General features: G+C 43.7%; 1 protein-coding gene across 1 annotated transcript in view; it reads right to left on the reverse strand.

Annotated features, from left to right (window-relative positions):
• Window positions 1–20937, reverse strand: part of hcn2b (hyperpolarization activated cyclic nucleotide-gated potassium channel 2b) — a gene marked incomplete at both ends in the record, with an annotated part of 38947 nt that overhangs the window by 14005 nt on the left and 4005 nt on the right. The window contains 2 exons of the mRNA XM_084547776.1: window positions 7333–7551; window positions 17709–17870. Coding sequence (XP_084403902.1) covers window positions 7333–7551; window positions 17709–17870 — 381 coding nt within the window. The remainder of the gene's footprint in view (window positions 1–7332; window positions 7552–17708; window positions 17871–20937) is intronic.

Raw genomic sequence — 20937 nt, forward strand, 5'->3', positions numbered from 1 at the left:
GTGATGGGGGAGGAGACGCAAGAGTGCAGTTACATAATGGCTAATGCCCTCAGTCCATGTGCGGTGTCCGCTGGCACATGGTGTATTGCCCGACAGTCAAGGGCGAATGGACAGATGAAACGGGGGAGGGCTAGAGGGATGAAGACGGGAAGAGGGTTGTGGCGAAACACAGGATGAGGACGCCAATCACCTCAACGTGAAGGGGGGGTGGGGGTGACAAGGTAACACTAAGCTGCAGCCGCTGCATCATCGGTTTTAATGCTCGTGGAGATTGTGCACCCACAGACACATTAAAGTCAGAAGGCTTTATCTGCAGCTCTACGTGTCAGCCACCGTGGCCCCACTCAACCTCTGCCCGCACGTGTTTAAAGATGCACGTTTCCTGAGATCATGGATGCTCCACGGCTGTGATGTGCAAAGAAAACTGATATGATTAAGAGGTGAAATGTGACAATGCATGTGTCTTTAGGAGAAAAAAAGAAAATGACACTGATCTCAAGTGCGTTTCTCATGATAACCAGGAAGCTTACAGCTACAGGTTAATGACTCCACAGTCCATCCCATCAACCTTTTGCTAGAGAAGTAGATAATTGGCTAAAAGTAGCGGTAAATGGTCTGCACTTGTGCATTCTCAGACACTGCAGTTGCCATGCAAAGTGCTCATCTGCTAATGGGAGCTACTTAGAACTTAGTATAGCGTCTTGCCCAAAGAGATTTCAGCCAGCCTTTGGTTGGACAGGGACTGAACCCTCAACTCTGTAATTAATAGACAACCCACTCAGTCAACTGAGCCACAGCAGCACAACACGTCCAAAATTTCCTACCTTCAATAGTGTAAGATAGATATGAGGGGACACAGTCTACATATACAGAATTAAGGCAGACTAACAGATAAACATGCGAAACAAATGACATGTAAAGATAAACTGGTGATAATGAATGAATGGGCGCATGATCACACGGCGTGGCAAACAATCAGTGCAATTAATGCTGTATGTGTAGAAGAAAAAAACTGTTTAGCCTGATAATGGACTCCAAGAAACTGTCTGCCTACTGCAATGTAAACTGTTAGAGCCAGAGTAGGAGATCAGGAGACTGTCAAAAGCTACAGACATAGGCGTCTGTAGCTGGCACGGAGCCATGATTCTCACTCTTTTGGCTGTGCGGTCTGTTATTCCACTTGACTGTGACCTACCACAAAAACATCCCACCAGCACCGGATTACATAACCCTTGACCAAGATCTGAAGACAATGGCACACGTCATTGTGATTTACTAAATTAAACTCCAGCATTTGATTCCACTTTATACAAAGTATCTGGGTTTTACTTTATCCCAAACCATATGAACATGTTTGTTTCTGTGCTATATGCTCATTTTAAATCACAAGTATATGAATGAATGAAACAAAAACCTGGGCTCTAAGGGATTTTATTTTTCAGATGTGTATGGCTCCAGTCTGTCATTCAGCAGAGCATGCCTTTATATCGCACCCATCTACCCGAGATCATCTCAGACTTGGCCCTGAAGCAAGATATTAGAGACCCTACAGCATATGTTATCCACAATACCACAAGTGAATGGCAGTCTCAAATAAAGAGCTACGCATGAATATCATGTTTAAAATTATTAAATGAATGAAGGAATGTAGAGTCTTGAAGTAAATTGCTTTTTCAGCATCATTAGTAACATTTAACAGCACAAACTGCAACTTGGTTTGTGTGGCTTAAGCATTGTCGAAGGCACCCAAGAAGAATCCAATAAAAGTTTTTAAATTGGGCATATAAACAATTTACGACCAAATCAGTGTATAATCACAGGTCATGTATTAGGCCATGTCATGTATTCTTTTTTGCAATAAGGATAAAAAAAAATAAAAAAAATGAGTATGTGGCACGAACATAGTCACTGACAGTTCAGTTGAAGAAACATTTGGTCATGTCTGGTGTCGAGGCGGGCTGGACTCAGACTACAGCAGCTGCAGATTTTGAAATCAGTTTGCACACACACTTCAGGAGAATCGTCGCGGATATTCTTCTCTCTAATCTCAAACTAGAACACACAACATGATTTGATCTCATTCGATCATAGACACAGGATATTAGTTGGATTATTTTGCCACATCTGCCCCGGCTGTCCTGATCTAACAAGATCTCGGTGGGAGGTGGATGCAAACTAAATGGAGACCGTGGCGCAGCAGCTCGTAACTTTATACTACTTTGCAGTGAGAAAGATAAACTAATTTAGAAGGCTAAATGAGCATGGGGGACAAAATGTTTGGAGAGACGCAGCCAGAGACTTACTTATAAGACTTACTTGTCAGCGGTGATATCTAATGTGTTGCTTGGCAGCTTTCTTATCTGACAGTAACTGTGCCTCTGTTTATATTCTTGTTCACAGACCTGCACCAATAACCAAACAACACATGTCAGCTCTGATAAAGGAGAACAATGCCGGCATGCTCTTTGCCTAACACCAAGCCACAGTAAACATCAAGAGTCCACGTCTTGTTTTGGTCATTGGTGTCTCTGCATGCAAACAGGAGAAGATGCTTAGTGTCGGAGCTATTATGACATTTCTGTCTCAACACAAAGAGCAATGCTAACTGTTTACTCTGCCTTGTGTCAATACAGGCCCATGCTGTCGCTAGCATTTAGACTACCTTATACAAAGAATCTGTTTTGACAGTAAAGTGAGTTCCAGCCCATAGCTCCGTCTCCAGCCTGTTATCTGATGGTGAGACTTATTGCAGACTTGCAGCGCTGCACTGTTCAGCTGAGTGGTTAATGGTGAACAAACAGTCAGGAGGCACGGGAGGCGAGCGGGGATGTTTTCTGGGCTCGGTCTCGCGGGGTGTTGCCGCTCCATCCGCTGTTTCACTGCCGTGCATCACGGAAGAATGAGGAACAAGACAGGCGGCAGGAACTGATAGCTACAGACGTCACAGCGCTGACTGAGTTCAGCTACACGTCCCTGACACAAAACAGACTCCGGCATGGAGTCAGCTGCTCATTTGCTCGTTCTTTCCATTTTTCCAAGGGCAATGTGATCTGCACCTCACTGCGAGAGGACCTCCTGTAGACTTATGGTATTAATAGGCATCAAATAGCCGTCCTGGAAGTCAATTACAGTACAATGATATGGAAACTTTTCCCAGGTTCGTCCAACTTCTTCAACCAAAGTAGAAGAACATAAAAAAAGCAGATCAGTTTCCAGACGCGAAAAGCATTCTTTCACGCCTGGAAGTGCAGGTGGAAAAAAAAACAATAGTGAACTTAATTAGACACGCCTCCTATCTAACAGAGCACAACCTTCTTTGCAGAGAACTCTGAAAATAGCAGATGACCAGACGAGGTTAATCAAATTCACTACGGAAAAGCAAAATGTAATGATATAAGACAAAGCAATAAAGAGTAAAACTGTGTGGATGTAAAAATAGAAAACGTCATCAAAAGAGAAGCAACTTTAGGAAAGTAGATTTAAAAAAAAAAACGCACGAGGTAGAAACACAAGCCGAAAAGTTGGCAAGATCAAAAGGCAATTACATAAAAGCAGATCTATGAGCGCGTGCTCCGAGAAGTAGATTAAAGAGACAGTGTTGATTTTATTTTTTTCAGCAGAACAGACTGCAGACCTGAGGCCGAAGATGGAAACAGTGGCTGTAATGAAACACGTTCACAGTGAAGTCCAGGAGTTATTCTGAGAGTTGACGCTTCTGTCAGGTTTCGGCTGACTTTTTTAATACGATAAATTCTGTTGTATTTTCAGTGAACGTTAGAGTTTGTCTTTGACCGGCTGAGGTGAGTCCAATGTAGCTGTGTGTTCACTACGTACTGGGAGTTCAACGTGCTCATGGATTTTAGATGGTGTACCACACAGCCACTGATAACGCTTCCATTCTCTCCTGCACTTACCATGCTCTTCTATCAGACAGATACGTACAGGTTCATGTCAAACCCCTCTGACAAAATCAACATTGTGGATGCTCGCTGATATCATGACCTAGAAAATAAATCAAGATGTCTATCTCTCCAACAGGATGCCGAGCCACCAGCCAAGAGACAGAAGAGAAGCCGAATAAAGCTATAGTCAATTAGCTAATCATCCTTTGTTCTAAACATTGGCCAGAGGCTTCAGCTAAACAACAAAGCCTGACCAATCGCTCTGATGCGTGTGCGCGATAACATGAGGCTTCTCCACATCACAAAGATCTGAGGAAACTAACAAGACACAGAGCACCGGTGACACTGTAGCCTTATAAAGCGGGCCCCTCCCTGGCCTGCGCCAAAAGCTTTGATCTGCGGTCGTACAGAGGCGACAGATGGGCCAAGGCCCAGCGAGCCGCAGCAATGAAAATCGAACTAATAGGACAGATGCTGTTCCTTTCAAAGCGTCTTGGAATCAAAAGAGCAATCCCTGTCTTGTCACGTTGAATGTGATTCACAATCCACAATGTTATAAATGACAAACAATGTAGATCGAATCTCTTTACGAAGGTATGGGTAAGGTATTATATCTGTTGATCTATGTACACTATATTACCAAAAGTATTCGCTCACCTGCCTTTACTCATTCTATGAACTGAAGTGCCATCCCATTCCTAACTCATAGAATTCAATATGATGTCGGTCCACCTTTTGCAGCTATTACAGCTTCAACTCTTCTGGGAAGACTGTCCACAAGGTTGAGGAGAGTGTTTATAGGAATTTTTGACCATTCTTCCAAAAGCGCATTGGTGAGGTCACACACTGATGTTGGTCGAGAAGGCCTGGCTCTCAGTCTCCGCTCTAATTCATCCCAAAGGTGTTCTATCGGGTTCAGGTCAGGACTCTGTGCAGGCCAGTCAAGTTCATCCACACCAGACTCTGTCATCCACGTCTTTATGGACCTTGCTTTGTGCACTGGTGCACAGTCATGTTGGAAGAGGAAGGGGCCCGCTCCAAACTGTTCCCACAAGGTTGGGAGCATGGAATTGTCCAAAATGTTTTGGTATCCTGAAGCATTCAATGTTCCTTTCACTGGAACTAAGGGGCCAAGCCCAGCTCCTGAAAAACAACCCCATACCATAATTCCTCCTCCACCAAATTTCACAGTTGGCACAATGCAATCTGAAATGTACCGTTCTCCTGGCAACCTCCAAACCCAGACTCGTCCATCAGATTGCCAGATGGTAAAGCGTGATTCATCACTCCAGAGAACGCGTCTCCACTGCTCTAGAGGCCAGTGGCGGCGTGCTTTACACCATTGCATCCGACGCCTTGCATTGCACTTGGTGATGTGTGGCTTGGCTGCAGCTGCTCGGCCATGGAAACCCATTCCATGAAGCTCTCTGCGTACTGTACTTGGGCTAATCTGAAGGTCACATGAAGTTTGTAGCTCTGTAGCAATTGACTGTGCAGAAAGTCGGCGACCTCTTTGCACTATGCGCTTCAGCATCCGCTGACCCCTCTCCGTCACTTTACGTGGCCTACCACTTCGTGGCTGAGTTGCTGTTTTTCCCAAACGCTTCCATTTTGTTATAATAGAGCTGACAGTTGACTGTGGAATATTTAGGAGCGAGGAAATTTCACGACTGGATTTGTTGCACAAGTGGCATCCTATGACAGTTCCACGCTGGAATTCACTGAGCTCCTGAGAGCGGCCCATTCTTTCACAAATGTCTTGTTTCACAGTCTGCATGCCTGAGTGCTTGAATTTATACACCTGGGGCCAGGCCAAGTGATTAGAACACCTGATTCTGATCATTTGAATGGGTGAGCGAATACTTTTGGTAATATAGTGTATGTCAACTGTAGCCTGGAAGTCTGTACAACTGGGAAGTCGGACTAGAGGCTCCAGCAAATATCTGCCACACCACTCAAATCTCGTGGGCGGCCTTTATGAGGTGACAGACAGAATAGTAACAGAGATGTAGTCTCCCACATCAAATGAGTATCGTGGAATTGTATTAGCTTACAATGAAATAGCTCTGATTGGTCCTGGGACTATCCACTTGCGTGCAGGGGTATTTCTTTGTCTGTATCAGTTGAAACATGCCCCATAATGAAATCCAGATGTTACCATACTATACTAATATTCTGATAAGAAGGGACACTCGTCATGCCATGTCACCAGTGATCTAAACATAAATCCTACACATGTTCCCACGGCAGCTTAAGGTTTTGAGATGTTGGTTTTAAGTAGAGGTGAATTAAATTGTGTTATGGTTCCAGGGAGGCTACACAAGCTACACACACAATTTCATTCAGTACAAGCTACACATTCAATCCAAGTTTCTGAGAATGTATTGAATTTATCTGTTTCCAGTCTGAGGAAATCAACTTCTCTATATTGTATATACAGAGTGTGTATACTGTAGTCTTCACTACTTAATCTTTGTCCTCCAATTTAGGTTCCTCCTTCTTCAGCCATTTTCTAGTTATATCTATTTTACTCGCAGGAGACATTCTTCTATACATGTGTTTGTCTCTAGAGTTTATATGTCTGAGATGTTCATCTTCCCAAAGTAAACTGTAGGATCTTCCACCGTCAACATTTGCTCCATGCATTGCTTTATCTCCTGCCAATAAGAGGTGATAAAGGGACGCCTCTCCAACATTTTGCATCTTGATTTCTCTTTTTTGCCTGTGTTATAAATTGTATTATGATGTTTTAGTCTGCTTCCAAGGGAAATATTTCCTCGGAAGTCAACAATGGTTCCAGGGATAATGATTGCGAGAGAGCTGTTCTCAGTCTAGGCAAATTAAAACCAAAACTATCTCCAAAAGAGTTCAGGTGTTTAAGCCATTTCAAGAATCAGGAATCAAGAATCATTTATTGCCATTATGTGAGAACGTAACGAAAATTTGGGAAGTAACTAAAACAATATACAGTGCATCACTGAGTTGATATGGCAAACTTGTTAGAAAACTTAGAAAAGCTTATCCAAAAGAGTTCCATTAGCATTCATTTGGAGTCACGTTTTAACTCAGATTTTGGTCTCTAGCAATTCCTGAGGGAAATAGCTAGCTTGTAAGCTGCTCAGCAAGCCACTAGCCAAACCGGTAGTTGCTAACTTCATCTGCCTTTTTGTCTTGAGCAGGTAGTGTACACACAAAAAAGTAAATCCAAACAAAACAAATGCTAAAATGACGTGCAGAGCGAAACTGTACCCCCATTTCTCAATACACAAACTTATCGAACTCTTTGTTGGCATAACAAATACTGCCGCACCAGAATATTATGGCCATTACAGTTGGTTAATTTGCTAACTCAGTCACAGACATCTAAGCTTAGCTTGAAGCAATAAATGATGCAGTATAAAAAGACACCAAACATTAGCTGGATTCTTACCTTTTCCTGATACTGGCGTCTAGATGAGTCAAGAGACTGGATGAGCGCGGTTGCGTGGCCGATGAACATGGCGTAGCAGGTGGCTCCTACGATCATGCTGAGCATGGTCAGCCAGATGTCCGACATGCTCTCTGGTGCTTGTCTTCCATATCCAATGCACAGCATGTGGCTCATGGCCTTAAACAGGGCGAAGGAGTAGAGCTCGCTCCATGAGTCATTCTGTAGGAGGAGAGATGAGGGTTTGAATGACAGAATTGAGAGCAAAAATGGATTTGGAAAACAACACACACGAAAGAACACAAAGATGGAAGAGATGAAGGAGAAGGAAGAAAAATCAAGGTTATGTAGTTCTCTGAGAACAGCTTTTTACTTTCATATCTTCAGTTTCATGTTACAATTGTTTTGACCAGATGGCCCGAGGCAATCTCCTCTGCTGATGGTAGGATTGTAAAGGCTCCCTGCACTGAAATTTCATACAAGGTAGAGTGTGACAGAAGTGGTCAAAGAGACGGCAAATTAAAGAATGAGAGATCTAAAGAGTAAGACATTCCTGGTGGAGTCCATGGTTCTGTGTGTGGTGATTGTGGAGGGCCTAATCACTGTGTTATTTCACACGACTTGTCTTGGCCAAGCAGGGGGAGACGAAGAAAAGCCGAGTGGTTAACGAGGAGCCTGTGCATCTGCCTGCTCCTGTCTGCCTCTGATTGGTGCTCGCACACTCAGTCAACCCTAATTCTGCCATGGTGGATTCTTTAGAAAGCCCTCCACGGGCAGTGCTGACCCTCCAATCCTCCCCTCAAACAGCTGTGGCTCACACACTGTCTGGAGTTTGCCGCTTTACATGTGTGCGGTTGTGTGTGAGAGGGTTTCTTCAAGAACTCTCTCATGCCCTAAGCCACTGATTGACTGGAGAGATTCATATCTAATTTGTATTTTTCCTTCGGTCGTTTGCATTTGATTTGAGATTCAAATTTTGGTCAGGTTTTGGAGGAGGCGAGAGAGGACGTACAGGCGAGGCGCTGCCATCAGATGTTTCAAAATTAGTGTTTAGAGAGGCGATCTGAGGGACTGCGGAGAAAGAAGATGAGATTTCAAATGCACTTAGCCTCTAGCAGCGGGGTAACCAGAAACTAAGCCCTGGTGTCAGACAGTGAGCTCGGCTCCAGCTCCCAGCGAGGCTTAAAGTTTCCTATCGGTTTTGACCTGTCAGCCATGTCAGTTGTTCTGATTCGTTTGAGGAGATAAACTGGACCTCCTAATCTGAGATAAAAGACCAACGACAACAGTCAGAAGCTTCCAAGCTTAAAACCACCGTCGTCACGACTCCAGCTGTGCTGTTATTTCTATGCAATGTCTCACTGACATCCAGAGTGCTTTAGGAACATTATATGAAAAGAAATTTCCCACAAACCCAGCCTCAGAATGAGCACTCAGAGTGCTACAGGTGGCGAACAGACGTGGAGGTGCCATCAACGCTGGTCCCATTGCTAGTGAATAACCAGCAGTGGTAGGGTGCCCTAACCCAGCACCGAGGCACAGGAATAAACACTTTCTTTCACTCAGCTGCATGCCTGGCCGTGTTTCAACCTTGCTGTGTTACATATGGGATCTATCCTGAATGTACCATAAATACAGACTGCTGCTGAGTAGATACAATCAAACAGTCAGCAATCAACAAATGTATTCATTCATACTCTTGAGGCCGATCACTTTATGACTGCACAGAGCCTCGACCAAAATAAAATCCCCAAACAGTTCCTAGCTTAGCTGTCTGTCCTCAGGATGATAAAATACTGTTACTACTACTACTGTTGCGTGCTGCAGTGACATTTAGACATCGTCGCTGTAAATCTGTGGTGCCAGGAAGTAGTTTTATCCCTTGGCACAGATACAGGAGGTGACAGTATAACTCATCCACGGGTAGAAGATACATTACCTCGAATATCTGTCTGTGTGGACGTGTGAGTGCCCGCGGGTATTAACCAAATCATCTCTCCTGTGTTCCCGGAAATGTTTTCGCTAACGTCAAGGTCCGTCATTCAGGTGAGTCTCCTGTTACTGCAGGGATATTAATGCAAATACACAGCATGAGCACATATCTGGTCTGTGTGGAGTAATAGCGCTAAGCTTAGGTTGAAACACGTGGCTGCAACTGTGCAATATTTTCATTATTATTTTCAGCAAAAATGGATTTAGCAAAGAGATCCCGAAATCATTTTTGCAACACATTGCAATAGCTATGAAATATCTCACACTGCATTTTGTTGACATTAGGACTGGGTTTAGAAAATGTATTTCCGATCTATCTTGTTTTGAAAGATCCGATATCGATTCATAAAATCCAAAGACAGATTTCTTTATAAATACACGATATTTCCTAGACCGTTTACGTGTGAGGGAGATCCAAAACACGACAGAAGCTACAGCTCTGAGAGCACCGTCAAGCTTGAAAGCTGAATGGATTTAGTATGACGAAAGAGAAGAGACGGGCAAAAGCAAAGCCATATGCAAGATGTGCCAACTAAAAGTTAAAGATTGTGGAAATACCACTGGAACCAACAACATCATTAGTTTTAAGTAAAATTGTTTTGAAACTGAAATGTCTCTAAATGCATTTTGCATTTAATCAAATTGGGACCCTGTGAATCGAAATCGATTCGATTTGAGAAAACAGTATTTCTAACCTACTGAGAAAGGCTGAGGATGCAATATCATGTATTATGTGATATCCCCCACTGGTCGAGGCCACCTAAGTCCCACCTTAACCCATCAGCTGCAGATATGATCCCAACCAGATGTTGTACACTGTAGATCAGCCTTTTAATAATGAGCACTAAATGCATCACATAGAGTGACACATTATTGCTGGACTAGTCTAACATGAAGTGTTTACAAGAAGAAATACAAAGCATTTTACAATGTAATGCAAAGGTAGTCTCCAAAAATCTGGGTCTCCATAATAAAGCAGGTTTTGCCAAAGGTCAAGTCATTTGAGACAGAAATAACACAGACAGACCAGCTGTAACTGAGTGTTTGAGTTTGAGATAACAGCTGATTAAAACTGACACAGGGCACAGCAGTCTCTTAGTATTGAAAATCCCAACCTTCATAGTAACACTATACGCTCACGCTGTGCGAGAGCAGGGTGGGGAACGGAGGAAACAAACGAAATTAGCTCTTATGTTCATTTTTATTTGTTATCCGTTCCTCACTGGGCTACGCAGATGATAGCTAATTGTACATAATACATTTAGGGAGGAACACAAGGGGGGAATTGGACATCTATGATGCATGATGGTATAATTATAGGATAGTGAGTGTACGTGCATGCTGGCACGTCCGTCTGAGTTTACACGCTCTTTGACTTCCAGCATCTGTTTCGCTGTGTGCGCGCGTGTGGCCGTGCGTGTGCGCGCGTGTGTGTGTGCGTCACGCTCGGCCATCCTCTTCGACAGGGTGCAGTCCCTCACTGAAAGGCTAAGGGCTGGCAGGGAGTTGGGCTTGCTTTGAAGGCTGGATATTTAGAATTTTAATATCTAAACCTCCATAAAAGAGCTTGTTAGCAATGTTGAGAGTCATTATTTAGAACCATTGGGTCAGCGTTTGCATTTATTATTCAAAACCAAACGAGTACATAAAGTTGTAAGAAGCTTTGGCGTCTGCTGGAATTTTATAACAAAATTAATTAAGAATGCAGAATGGATGGCATGTTAATATGTGACTTACCAGGGAATATTTCAATACAATATTTCACTGTAATAACACTGCTGAATGCTGTGAAATCCTTGCATTTTTTTACTGTGTTGCTGTGCTTCTAGACACTGACTGTTCTCATGACTTACGGCTAATTTTCAACGTCGTAACAATGGATGCTCGATGGAACGTGTCAAGGCAGCATGTGTCTCTGTCTAGGCCTTGGTGGCTTCAATACATCTGCCAAGCAGCGGTATTCTCACGACAATGGACATAAGCATTTCTTAAGTTTCCTTCCTGCCTTTAAATGGTGTTGCGTTTACTGTGTTTACGAGCACATTCCATATGAACGCCCTCTGCTTGTGGCATTCACAACCTCATGAACGTAAATTGTTGTTAAGGCGCGAGTTCAAGAGTCATATACACGGCTTCTCAGGTTAAAATCGACACCATTTACAGGCAACATAACAGCTTCGTGTTCATCTTAGCATAGCATATTAGAATGCTAATTTGTATACTGTAGGGCAAAATGGTGCTTGATGAAAAGTTGCCAAAGCTCAGATGAACCATTCTCTGGGAACTACTACAGTATGTCAGTCCAAAATCATTCGACACATTTCTGGGATATTTTTTCCTGAATCAGAATTCTCTTTATCGCCACGTATGTTCGCACATTCGAAGAATTTGTGGTGGTTAGCACAGTAAACATAAACATAAGTCAACTGTGCTGTACATATTGTGCATTAAGAAGGTGCGTATTAATAGGAAGAGTGTAAAGATATCAAACAAGGTGCGTTAATGTAACGTATGAGGCAAATTTATGTGCAGACATCTCTACAGCTGTGCTGCTAGCGTTGTTAAAAAGCAGAGGAACAATCAAAGAACACTGCTGATGTACATGTCAGTCGTTTGAATCCTCTCCAGCCCGGTGTACTCCTGTGCTTCTTTTAACTGACTTTGTCAAATGTGAAATGGAAGTGTGTAAATTACGCGGCAGGATTTAATTGATTTGCAAGAAGAATTCGACTCAGCGGATCGCAGCTCGCCGCTCGATAAGCCGTTGTTATTTTGTTTGAGTTCATTAGCCTTTAATTGGTATTTCTCCTCCGACGGATATAAAAGTTCATCATCGTACCCAGAGAACAACTTCCACATGATACAGACGAGATGAAAAGATCTGTTTACTTGTTGGTTGCACTAATTATATTCCATACTTCCTGCATTAGTTCTCACCGCATTCAGATCACTGAGCTGGCTCCACATTTCCGACATGACATATGTATATTTTTTCCCCATCACAGCGTTAGGCCCTGAGCTATTCAACATTTGTAGCTTGGCAACTGAGAACTCCGCGGCTGTCATCTTTTTGATTTCAGCAAAATTTAATATCCAGCCATGCAAGAGGAGCATCTAGCAGACAAGAGTAAAAATTACAGGTGTACTACTGTCAGGGCTAGTAGTAGTAGGAATAGGTACCATCTGGTTATGTGTCTTTTGGAAGATCCGGCCTCTGTACGGAGACACAGCTGCTGTAAGATTCAGACTGCTGTGTTTGTGTGCGACCATGTGCATCTGGAGAATGTGTCAAGTTGATGATGCAAGCTGGGGTCATATGAATCAAGCCCAAAGCATCTATTCCAAAAAAACAAAAGGCAGGCCTTTGATGTAGTAATGACAATAACAAAAAGAGGAAGCAGACTTCCATAGTGCTTTTAAACATACCTTTAGCTTTTTGCTAATTATATAGCAATGTTGGTCGCTCAATCAAAGGAGTGTAAGCAAGGCTGAAATATCTAAACTACTATTGGATGGATTGAAAATAAAGTTTCAAAGGACAACAACATGCTAAAATGTGATGGAGAAACAGATTCTATCATTCCATGACAATCTTTAGCATCATTACCATTGTGAGCATGTTAGCATTTAACTCAAAGCCCCTCTCAAAGCCGCAAGCAAGGCTGCCTTTTTAAAAAAATAAATAAATAAAAACACCAGATCGCTGCTTCATAATTGACAAATCACTGTGTGACCAAGCACAACAGTCCTTGTAGTCAACCAGTCCAGGTTTAAGCACATAAACACACAATACATATCATCACAATACCTGAATAAATTACGGACTGAACCAATCAGTAATATTGCCTTTGTTTCAAATGGCAGGCCGCACTCTGCACCACCGCCACCGCCACTGCCACCAGTTTCCCCCCTCTCTAACAAAATCCACGTTGTGTTACCGGGCTGAGCACCAAATTAGAACGTAGAGTGGCTGTCAGATCTTAAAAGGCAGTTGTCAGTCACACGCATACACACCAACACCCCCACGTACAGTTCTCACACAGCAACTGTCCATTATTCCTATCTGCGCTGACAGGCCTGCCTGCCAGTTGGATCGCTTCTGCAACTGAATGAACGGAGGATATCCTTATTAACTTTCAAAGCGTGGGTGTTTCTTGGAGCACAGCTGTGTGTGTGCCTGAGTACAGTGCACATAAAAAAGGCCACACAAATAGGGATGCGATTGCAGTTAAAGTCACTCCTATCATTTTACAGTAAAAAAGTAGAGAATAGATATTACGTAGAGAAACACAGTTCAGGCTGCAGCCGAGAGAGAAGCTTAGAAGGTGAGCCCTGATTCTAAAGCTACTGATCAACAGCTGATCAGGCTGAGGTGGATTGGACAGAACCACCTGCCATCATCCACATAACAGAGTCACTTACATAACAAATCATGATGAACCCTTCTATGCTGCGTGAGCATGATTATTGGGCATATGTTACACACCGGCAGTGCCTGTTGTCTGCATATACCAATCAGCCACAACATTAAAACCAATGTCAAGAGAATTAAATAACATTGACGATCATGAGACAACACAATGTTCTGCTCGGACACTCTTGGACCTGGCATTCGTGTGGATGTTACTTAGACATGTACCACCCACCTAGACCAGACCAGGCACCCCCACCCCATAGCAATGCAGCCTGACACAGGCAAACACACAAAAACGGTTTAGGAACAACTCAGAAAACATGAAAAAGGTGTTGACCTGGCCTCCAAATTCACTAGATCCCAAACTGATCAAGTAGCTGTGGGAGGATCCACAGAGGCCCCTCCCCTCAACCCATAGGACCCAAAGGCCCCCACTAACAACATTCTGTTGCCAGACACCACAGGACACCCTCAGAAGGACCATGTCTATTCTCTGATGAGTCAGAACAGTTTTGGAGGCACAAGGGAGACCTACACAGACCTTCATAATGTTATGGCCTGATCGGTGTATGTTTACTCCACTTTAACATCTAAGCCTCAAAATGCTCAGCAGTGCAAACCTTGATGTAACTATGGTATATAAAATATGCTTGGGCAAATGCGCCACATTCTGTTTTAATGGGTTAAGGTATGCAACTCTCCAAACCAACATCAAAGAACTACCACCAACAAAGGCAGACTGTGACGTGGCTTCGTATCGCCTGTCTGTGCCAAAAGGTTGCTGATGGATTTCCATAACCCTAAGTGCACAGATGATGCTAAAGTGAAAGTAGAGCGCAGTCCAGTAAATGTCCAGCACAGGCAGGCAGCCAGGCAGCCTGAAGTGAAGCACGAGGATGAGGATCATTTAACGCTGCGTCTCTCATTGAAATCAACTCCAAATAGGACCTGACCTTGATTACTCCTAGATGGCAATGGCACAGCACGCCGGGAGGCCACGCCCGCACTCGTGCTCGCTTGCATTGTGACACCGATCTCATAAAAATAGCACACAGGCATAAACAAGACGCATCAAAGGAAAAAAATGAATGTATACACAGCAAGGGGGAAACAGGAGAGAAATAAGTCAGGAGAAAGGAGGGCAGGTGGGCTGCAGGGATATATGGGTGAGGGCTTAGAGAACAATGTATTTTTTCTTTGCATTCATAGCCTTTGTTGATAATTAACATTCTACAGAAGAAAAAATGTAATTTAGAAGCTTCTCTGAAATTGGAAAACACAGAGTTGAATACTAATAAGAGACTATCACCACATTTATATATGCCACTGTGAACGGAGCACACCACTGTAGATGCTGGGTGAGGAGGCAGGTTTGGCCACTATGCTCTGTACACCAGTGGAGGAGAGTCACATCCAAACTGTTACCACTTTACTTCCTCAGACAGTAGAAGTGAAGGTCTATGATATCGCTATTATTTTGCGCAACTGAGTCCGAGGTGACATACAGAGCAGGGGAACGGCATTGGTCTTCATCCAGGCGTACGAAAGAGGCGTGTGTGGAGAGAAAGTGAGGAAACGATGACCAGACATGAAACAAGAAAGCAAGAGATGGAGCGTCAGAGGAGCAACAGTGACGTCCCCTAGGGTCAATGGGTGTGAGATCCATCTGTTCCTGGAGATCACACCCACCCACACACAAACGCACCAATCCACACAACACATACATCAGTGGGTCACAGTACACTGTGTTATTCGGGGGCCTGAATGTCACAAATCTAGGTGCCAGAATTAGAAGGTTCCATCTCAGCAAATGAAACATTTTCCAGCGACTGCTGCGCCTGACAAAAACGCGAACGAGGCATTATCCACAAAGCTCCACTGCTTTAGATGCAGCCTAGTTGTAATGTTCCCTCCAAAAGCAGAGTTATAAGACAGAAGTTACAGCAATAGGCAGCAGCCCGCTAATAAGATCTTCTGGCTCTGTCACTGTGGCGGACTCGTTTTTATGGCAGATGAACTTGATACGCATTTGGAAATTGTGTCATTCTGCACTAATGCCAACAGCTTCTCCCTATCTATCTTCCCGAAGTTACTCTCTAATAATACTGATGCAAACTCTCCTCTATAACTCCCAGTCTATGTATCTGTAATTCTCACATGATGTTCACATGCAATCACTTTTTAACTGACTGCATGTGAACTACCGGAAACGAGGGCCAACTGTGACGTCACCTCGTGTTGCCTGGGCCAAAGAGTTGCCCTTGAAAACACCGGAAAGACTACAGCCAACAACCAGCTGCCAGTCTTCCAGGAAACCAGAAAGATTACTATTAGCTTGGAGGCAAGGATGCAAGGAACTGCTACAAATCATCAGACAGAGCTGGCTTCTCCTCAGTCATATTGATCATTGATCTACATTTTTTTCATTCTACATTATAATGTGTATTTGAATGTTTAGACGAGGTGAGGATCCCAAACAATAGGAACTTTGCCGTTTCATCCCCTCTGTTTGTCATGTCTCGCCCACTGGTCCTCTACGACAAACCGACAGTCAGAGAGATCTCTCACACTGAACCGTTCCGCTGTTAATTTAAGATGCTGAACGGACTGAAAAGCTGGCGTGTCAATGGGACACACCAGAAAACCCAGGGCTAAGGCCCACTGATGCTCACCGACAGCTAGCGACTGTAAAAAAAGCCAAGCATTGGCTCGATGTGTCACAGCCGTTTCCCAAAGCTGCTCCCAAACCAGTCACCAGCTCTCTGTTAAAAACACAGCATATACTGGCAGCACCCCAACTCCTCCCCGGACCATTTAAAAATGGAGAAAGATGTGGAGTGGGAGTGGAGCTGAGTTGGGTGGATGGTGTCTAGGCAGACAGCTAGCAACCCACCTGTTACTCCAAGGAGCCGCAACCTTAAGCTGTCCATCATCCATCATCTCAGCTACATGGAGTATCTTAACTATCACTCATCTTATGGATATACAATACTACTAAAACCAGTCTCAAAGTCATACACCAATTACTGTGTATCATAAATACAGCACAATTATTTTTCATTGTTGATCTGCTAGTAGGCAAACACAGCGATTAAGCTATCTGCGTTCTCTTGTGTGTGATAAAGTCATATATAAGTTAAAGAAAATATATGTGAAAATGGCACAGCGTGAATGAATGACAAGGCCACCAGGCATAGGGTTTCCACCGCTCACATCCTCTGACTTCTCTGTGCCTCTGGCTCTGTCAGTCGCCAGCTTCCAATCCGTTGTCTCAATGACAAGTCAAAGACGACGAAGAATTTAGATCCAAAAGGAGGAAGACCCAAACAGATGTCTTCCGGTGTTCTTCCTCTGTTTTTCATCTGCATTTGAGTCCACATTTGTCATTTATGATTTACTTGGGATAACTGAGGGCTTGTAAGAAACATATATTGGAAAGCTGAGCTAAAGAAGCTGTTGCATCCTTTGGGTGATTTTGTCAAGGCTATAAGATTACAATTTGTTGAAACGGGAATTTAGTGGCAACCAGGGTTTTTTAATAGCGTCTTAAAGGGAAATTAAAAGCATGGTTGAGGTTTAAGAGGTAAACTGAACACATTATGGCCCTCTTTTGTAAATATTAGTTGGTTTTTAAATGTTTCAAGTCCAAAATGAATGCGCTTTTCATAATGGTGTTCCAATAGTTATCTGGGTAGATGATTTTTCATGCAGCTTGAATGGTGCACCACTTGCTCTCCAGAGAGTTTTTCTCTTTCGTGGCAGCAACACAATTTGAAAAGACCTCCTGATGAAATATGCCAGCAAAAAAGAACAAGGGACATCTGAGAGGACAGCCAAAGAAGAATAACCGCTTGATGTGCTGTCGGAACCGTGAACAGGCTCTTTTTTTTCCCACCTCGCCGCTCTCTGGATTTTAACTGAGGCATGTCCTGCTTTATGTGAATTCACACTCAACCCGCCTTATTTCGCTTACCACCATCTTGTTGAGGGAGACCCAGCAGTCTGACGGAAAGTCCTGCAGCATGGGAACAAGGAACTGGAGGCAGCCGTCCCAGTGGCACAGCAGCAGCATCATGCCAATCAGGTTGAATATTCGCATCACAGCACTGGCCAGGTCATAGGTCATGTGGAAGATCTGTCAGCGGGAGGAGAGACGGGAGGAGAGAGTTAGAGGAGAGGAGGGGAGGGGGAGGCCGAGAAGATGGATGTGTGAGGGGAATGAAAAGTCAGTGTTTATACAGATTGAGCCAAAACTGAAAGAACGGTAGCAGATTCTCTGTGTCGCCAGTTTTTAGTTTGGCATAATTTATCTGATAGTTTTCAAATTTGATTCAGCCTGCAGTTTGGATTTAAATAACTGATGAGAAAACATTTAGTACATGTTAAATTGTAAGCTGCTGTGTTAATTGACTGCTAGCTATAGGTTATTTTGAAGCAAACTATAATTATTGTTCTCTACAAAACAAAAATATCTGTCTTAATGATTTGAATTGACATGTTTATGCTACATCTACGAGACCTCAAGAAACGTAAGCATTTATTTGGAGTTGTTTTTCCCACCTTATGAATGTAGTCCAATATTCGCACTCTATTTTTGTAATCAGAGCGTAACAGTAGTAGTAACAGGCTACTTGTATATTGTTGTGGGATGCGTTTCAGTCAATACAGAGAAAAAAAAAAAACCTGCACACAATTGGATAGTCCTCCAACCAATCAGAGCCATTTAGTTGTACACAAATTCAAATCCACAGCGCTCAGATCACCTGTATGACTATGTTGCTGTTACTCTTCTGTCCATCACTGCATAAAGCGACTGATTTGTTTAGCCTTGCGGCTTTTCGCTGGAGCATAATCAGCTCCAAAGGGAGTGAGTCTAGACCTGCTTTATGCCACAAAAATGGTGTGGCTGGGTAAAGGGCGGGGAAAGACAGGCCGGCTTCCAGGTGACATTATCAGAGCATTGAGAATCAAAACAAAGGAGATTTTAAACTCTTTCAAACAGTGAGGAACCCCAAAGTCATATTAGAGGTATTTGACCCTTTGTTAACGTGAAAATATTGACTGGTGCAGCTTAAAGTGAATCGACAACCTGTAAGGACAAAATCTTTTTGTAAGAAGGCGCATTTGTTTAAAATGGTGAACAATGCAGGAACGATAATTTAATACGGTATCATAAAAGATGCTAGTTGGACGGTTTGGATTTGTGTGTGTGTGAGTGTGTGTGGGGGTAGTTAGCATGCATACAGTGTGTGTGTGCACCAGTGTGAAACCATTGTTTAACTGTGCCAACTGGATGCTCCATTAAAGTGGAAGCATATTTCCTTCACCAGGGATAAGAAAACTGTCCTTCAGGGAAGGGAAATAGGCCAGACGCTGTGTGTCTGCATATAATGTATACATTTATACGTAATGGAAAGCCCTGCTTTATGGACCAACTTAATGCTTTTTGTATTAAAAAAAACAAAAAACAAAGGCTCGTTTCTCACTTGAGACAAGAAAATCGCCCTACATGGGAACTAGGCCAAACACTTATGTTTGTGCCTGTGTGTTTCTGGTGAGAGCAGAGAAGTGAACGAACAGCCTCTGTTTTGAATTTACCGTTCGGAAGCAGGCGGGTCGCGGTGATCTGTGACTCATCCCGTCACCTCGGAGGCCTCAGAGGCCTCGCTGCCCTGAGCGCGCAGCTCAGTTAAATATCAAAACAACACACGTATTATGCTCCACTCGCTCATGTGCATGAGTTGGGCTCCAAGAGCTCCAGGCATTTACTTATTGTCTGCGTTTGGCTGCATAATGACAATGTTTACCGGATCCCGGTAATTTATTCCGAGTTGATTTCACAAGAAAGAGTACAAAACAATTTCTCATGTACATAAAGGGCTCTGGGAGGCTTTGAGAAAATGTAGCATCTGAGCTGTGACGTCACTTCGCATTCAAACCTGCACATCTTCAGTGTCTGACTGTTTCGGTTTTTTGAATATACATTGATCAGGCGTAACTTTACGACCACCTTCCTAATATAGTGTTGGCTGTGAGTCATCAGAGGGTGTCCTGTGGTTTCTGGCAACAGGATGTTGTTAGTGGGGGGCCTTTGGGTCCTATAGGTTGAGGGGAGAGGTTTCTGTGGATCATCCACTTGATCAGTTTGGGACCTAGTGAATTTGGAGGCCAGGTCAACACCTTGTGCTGTTTTTCATGTTTTCTGAGTTGTTCCTAAACCGTTTTTGCGTGTGGGTCTGTGTCAGGCTGCATCCTGCTGGGGATGGCTGCTGCCATCAAGGAGTGTCATTGCTATGGAGTGGGGGTGCCTGGTCTGGTCTAGGTGGGTGATACATGTCTAAGTAACATCCACATGAAGGCCAGGTCCAAAGGTTTCCCAGGAGAACATTGTTTTGTCACAAGATACTCAATGTTATTCACTTCTCCTGTCAGTGGTTTTATTGGTTTTAATGGCTGACCAGTGCGTGTTCAACATTCCTCCCTCCATTTGTCTGCTTTGGATCAAAAGGTAATTTAGCCACAAACCACCAAAGACACTCCTTCCTGTGCTTGCTTTGAGTATCTCTTCTAATGGATAATGGCCTTCAGTCATTTTGGGAAACACACTGAGAGGCCCTGCCCTGTGATTAGGAAGCATCCCCGCCATGATTAATGAGGCTCCAGGACTAATGTTCCCCCTGACACTAAAACAGCACCTGGCCATGTGTCACTGTCAGACCACAATCTGGGTCAAGGCATATTACTGTGACCACCAGTCACCGCCTGAAAAACACTGATCAACTATTTTCTATCCCTTTCTGCTGCACATGGTTCAGAGGAAATGAGTGGCCACATCCCTCATGCTTAAACTCCCTTAAAACCTTCACATTCACCATCACTGTCTATATCGAGATACGAGCGTCCCGCCTCAGGACTTGGCTCTGGATGCTCCCAAAAACGCAAACACACACGGTAGTTTATTTAAAGATCATGTCAGAAATGCGTGTCATTCTCTTCCGAGCCTCCGCGCCGGCGTACGACTTGAGCTAAATCATCACAATTCTAAGAGGATCTTTTGGTAAACCCCAGCGGGCAGAGCTAAGCTGAGCCGAGCTATGCTGGGCAGAGGTGGAAACACAGCCAGCCGCGCTCGGATCAAGCTGAGCAGAGCAGAGCTCGGCTGGACTAAGAGGATCAGGGCAGGGCTGGGTCGAAGCGAAGGA

The sequence above is a fragment of the Chelon labrosus genome (assembly GCF_963514085.1).
Source record: "Chelon labrosus genome assembly, chromosome: 7".
Classification (NCBI taxonomy): domain Eukaryota; kingdom Metazoa; phylum Chordata; class Actinopteri; order Mugiliformes; family Mugilidae; genus Chelon; species Chelon labrosus.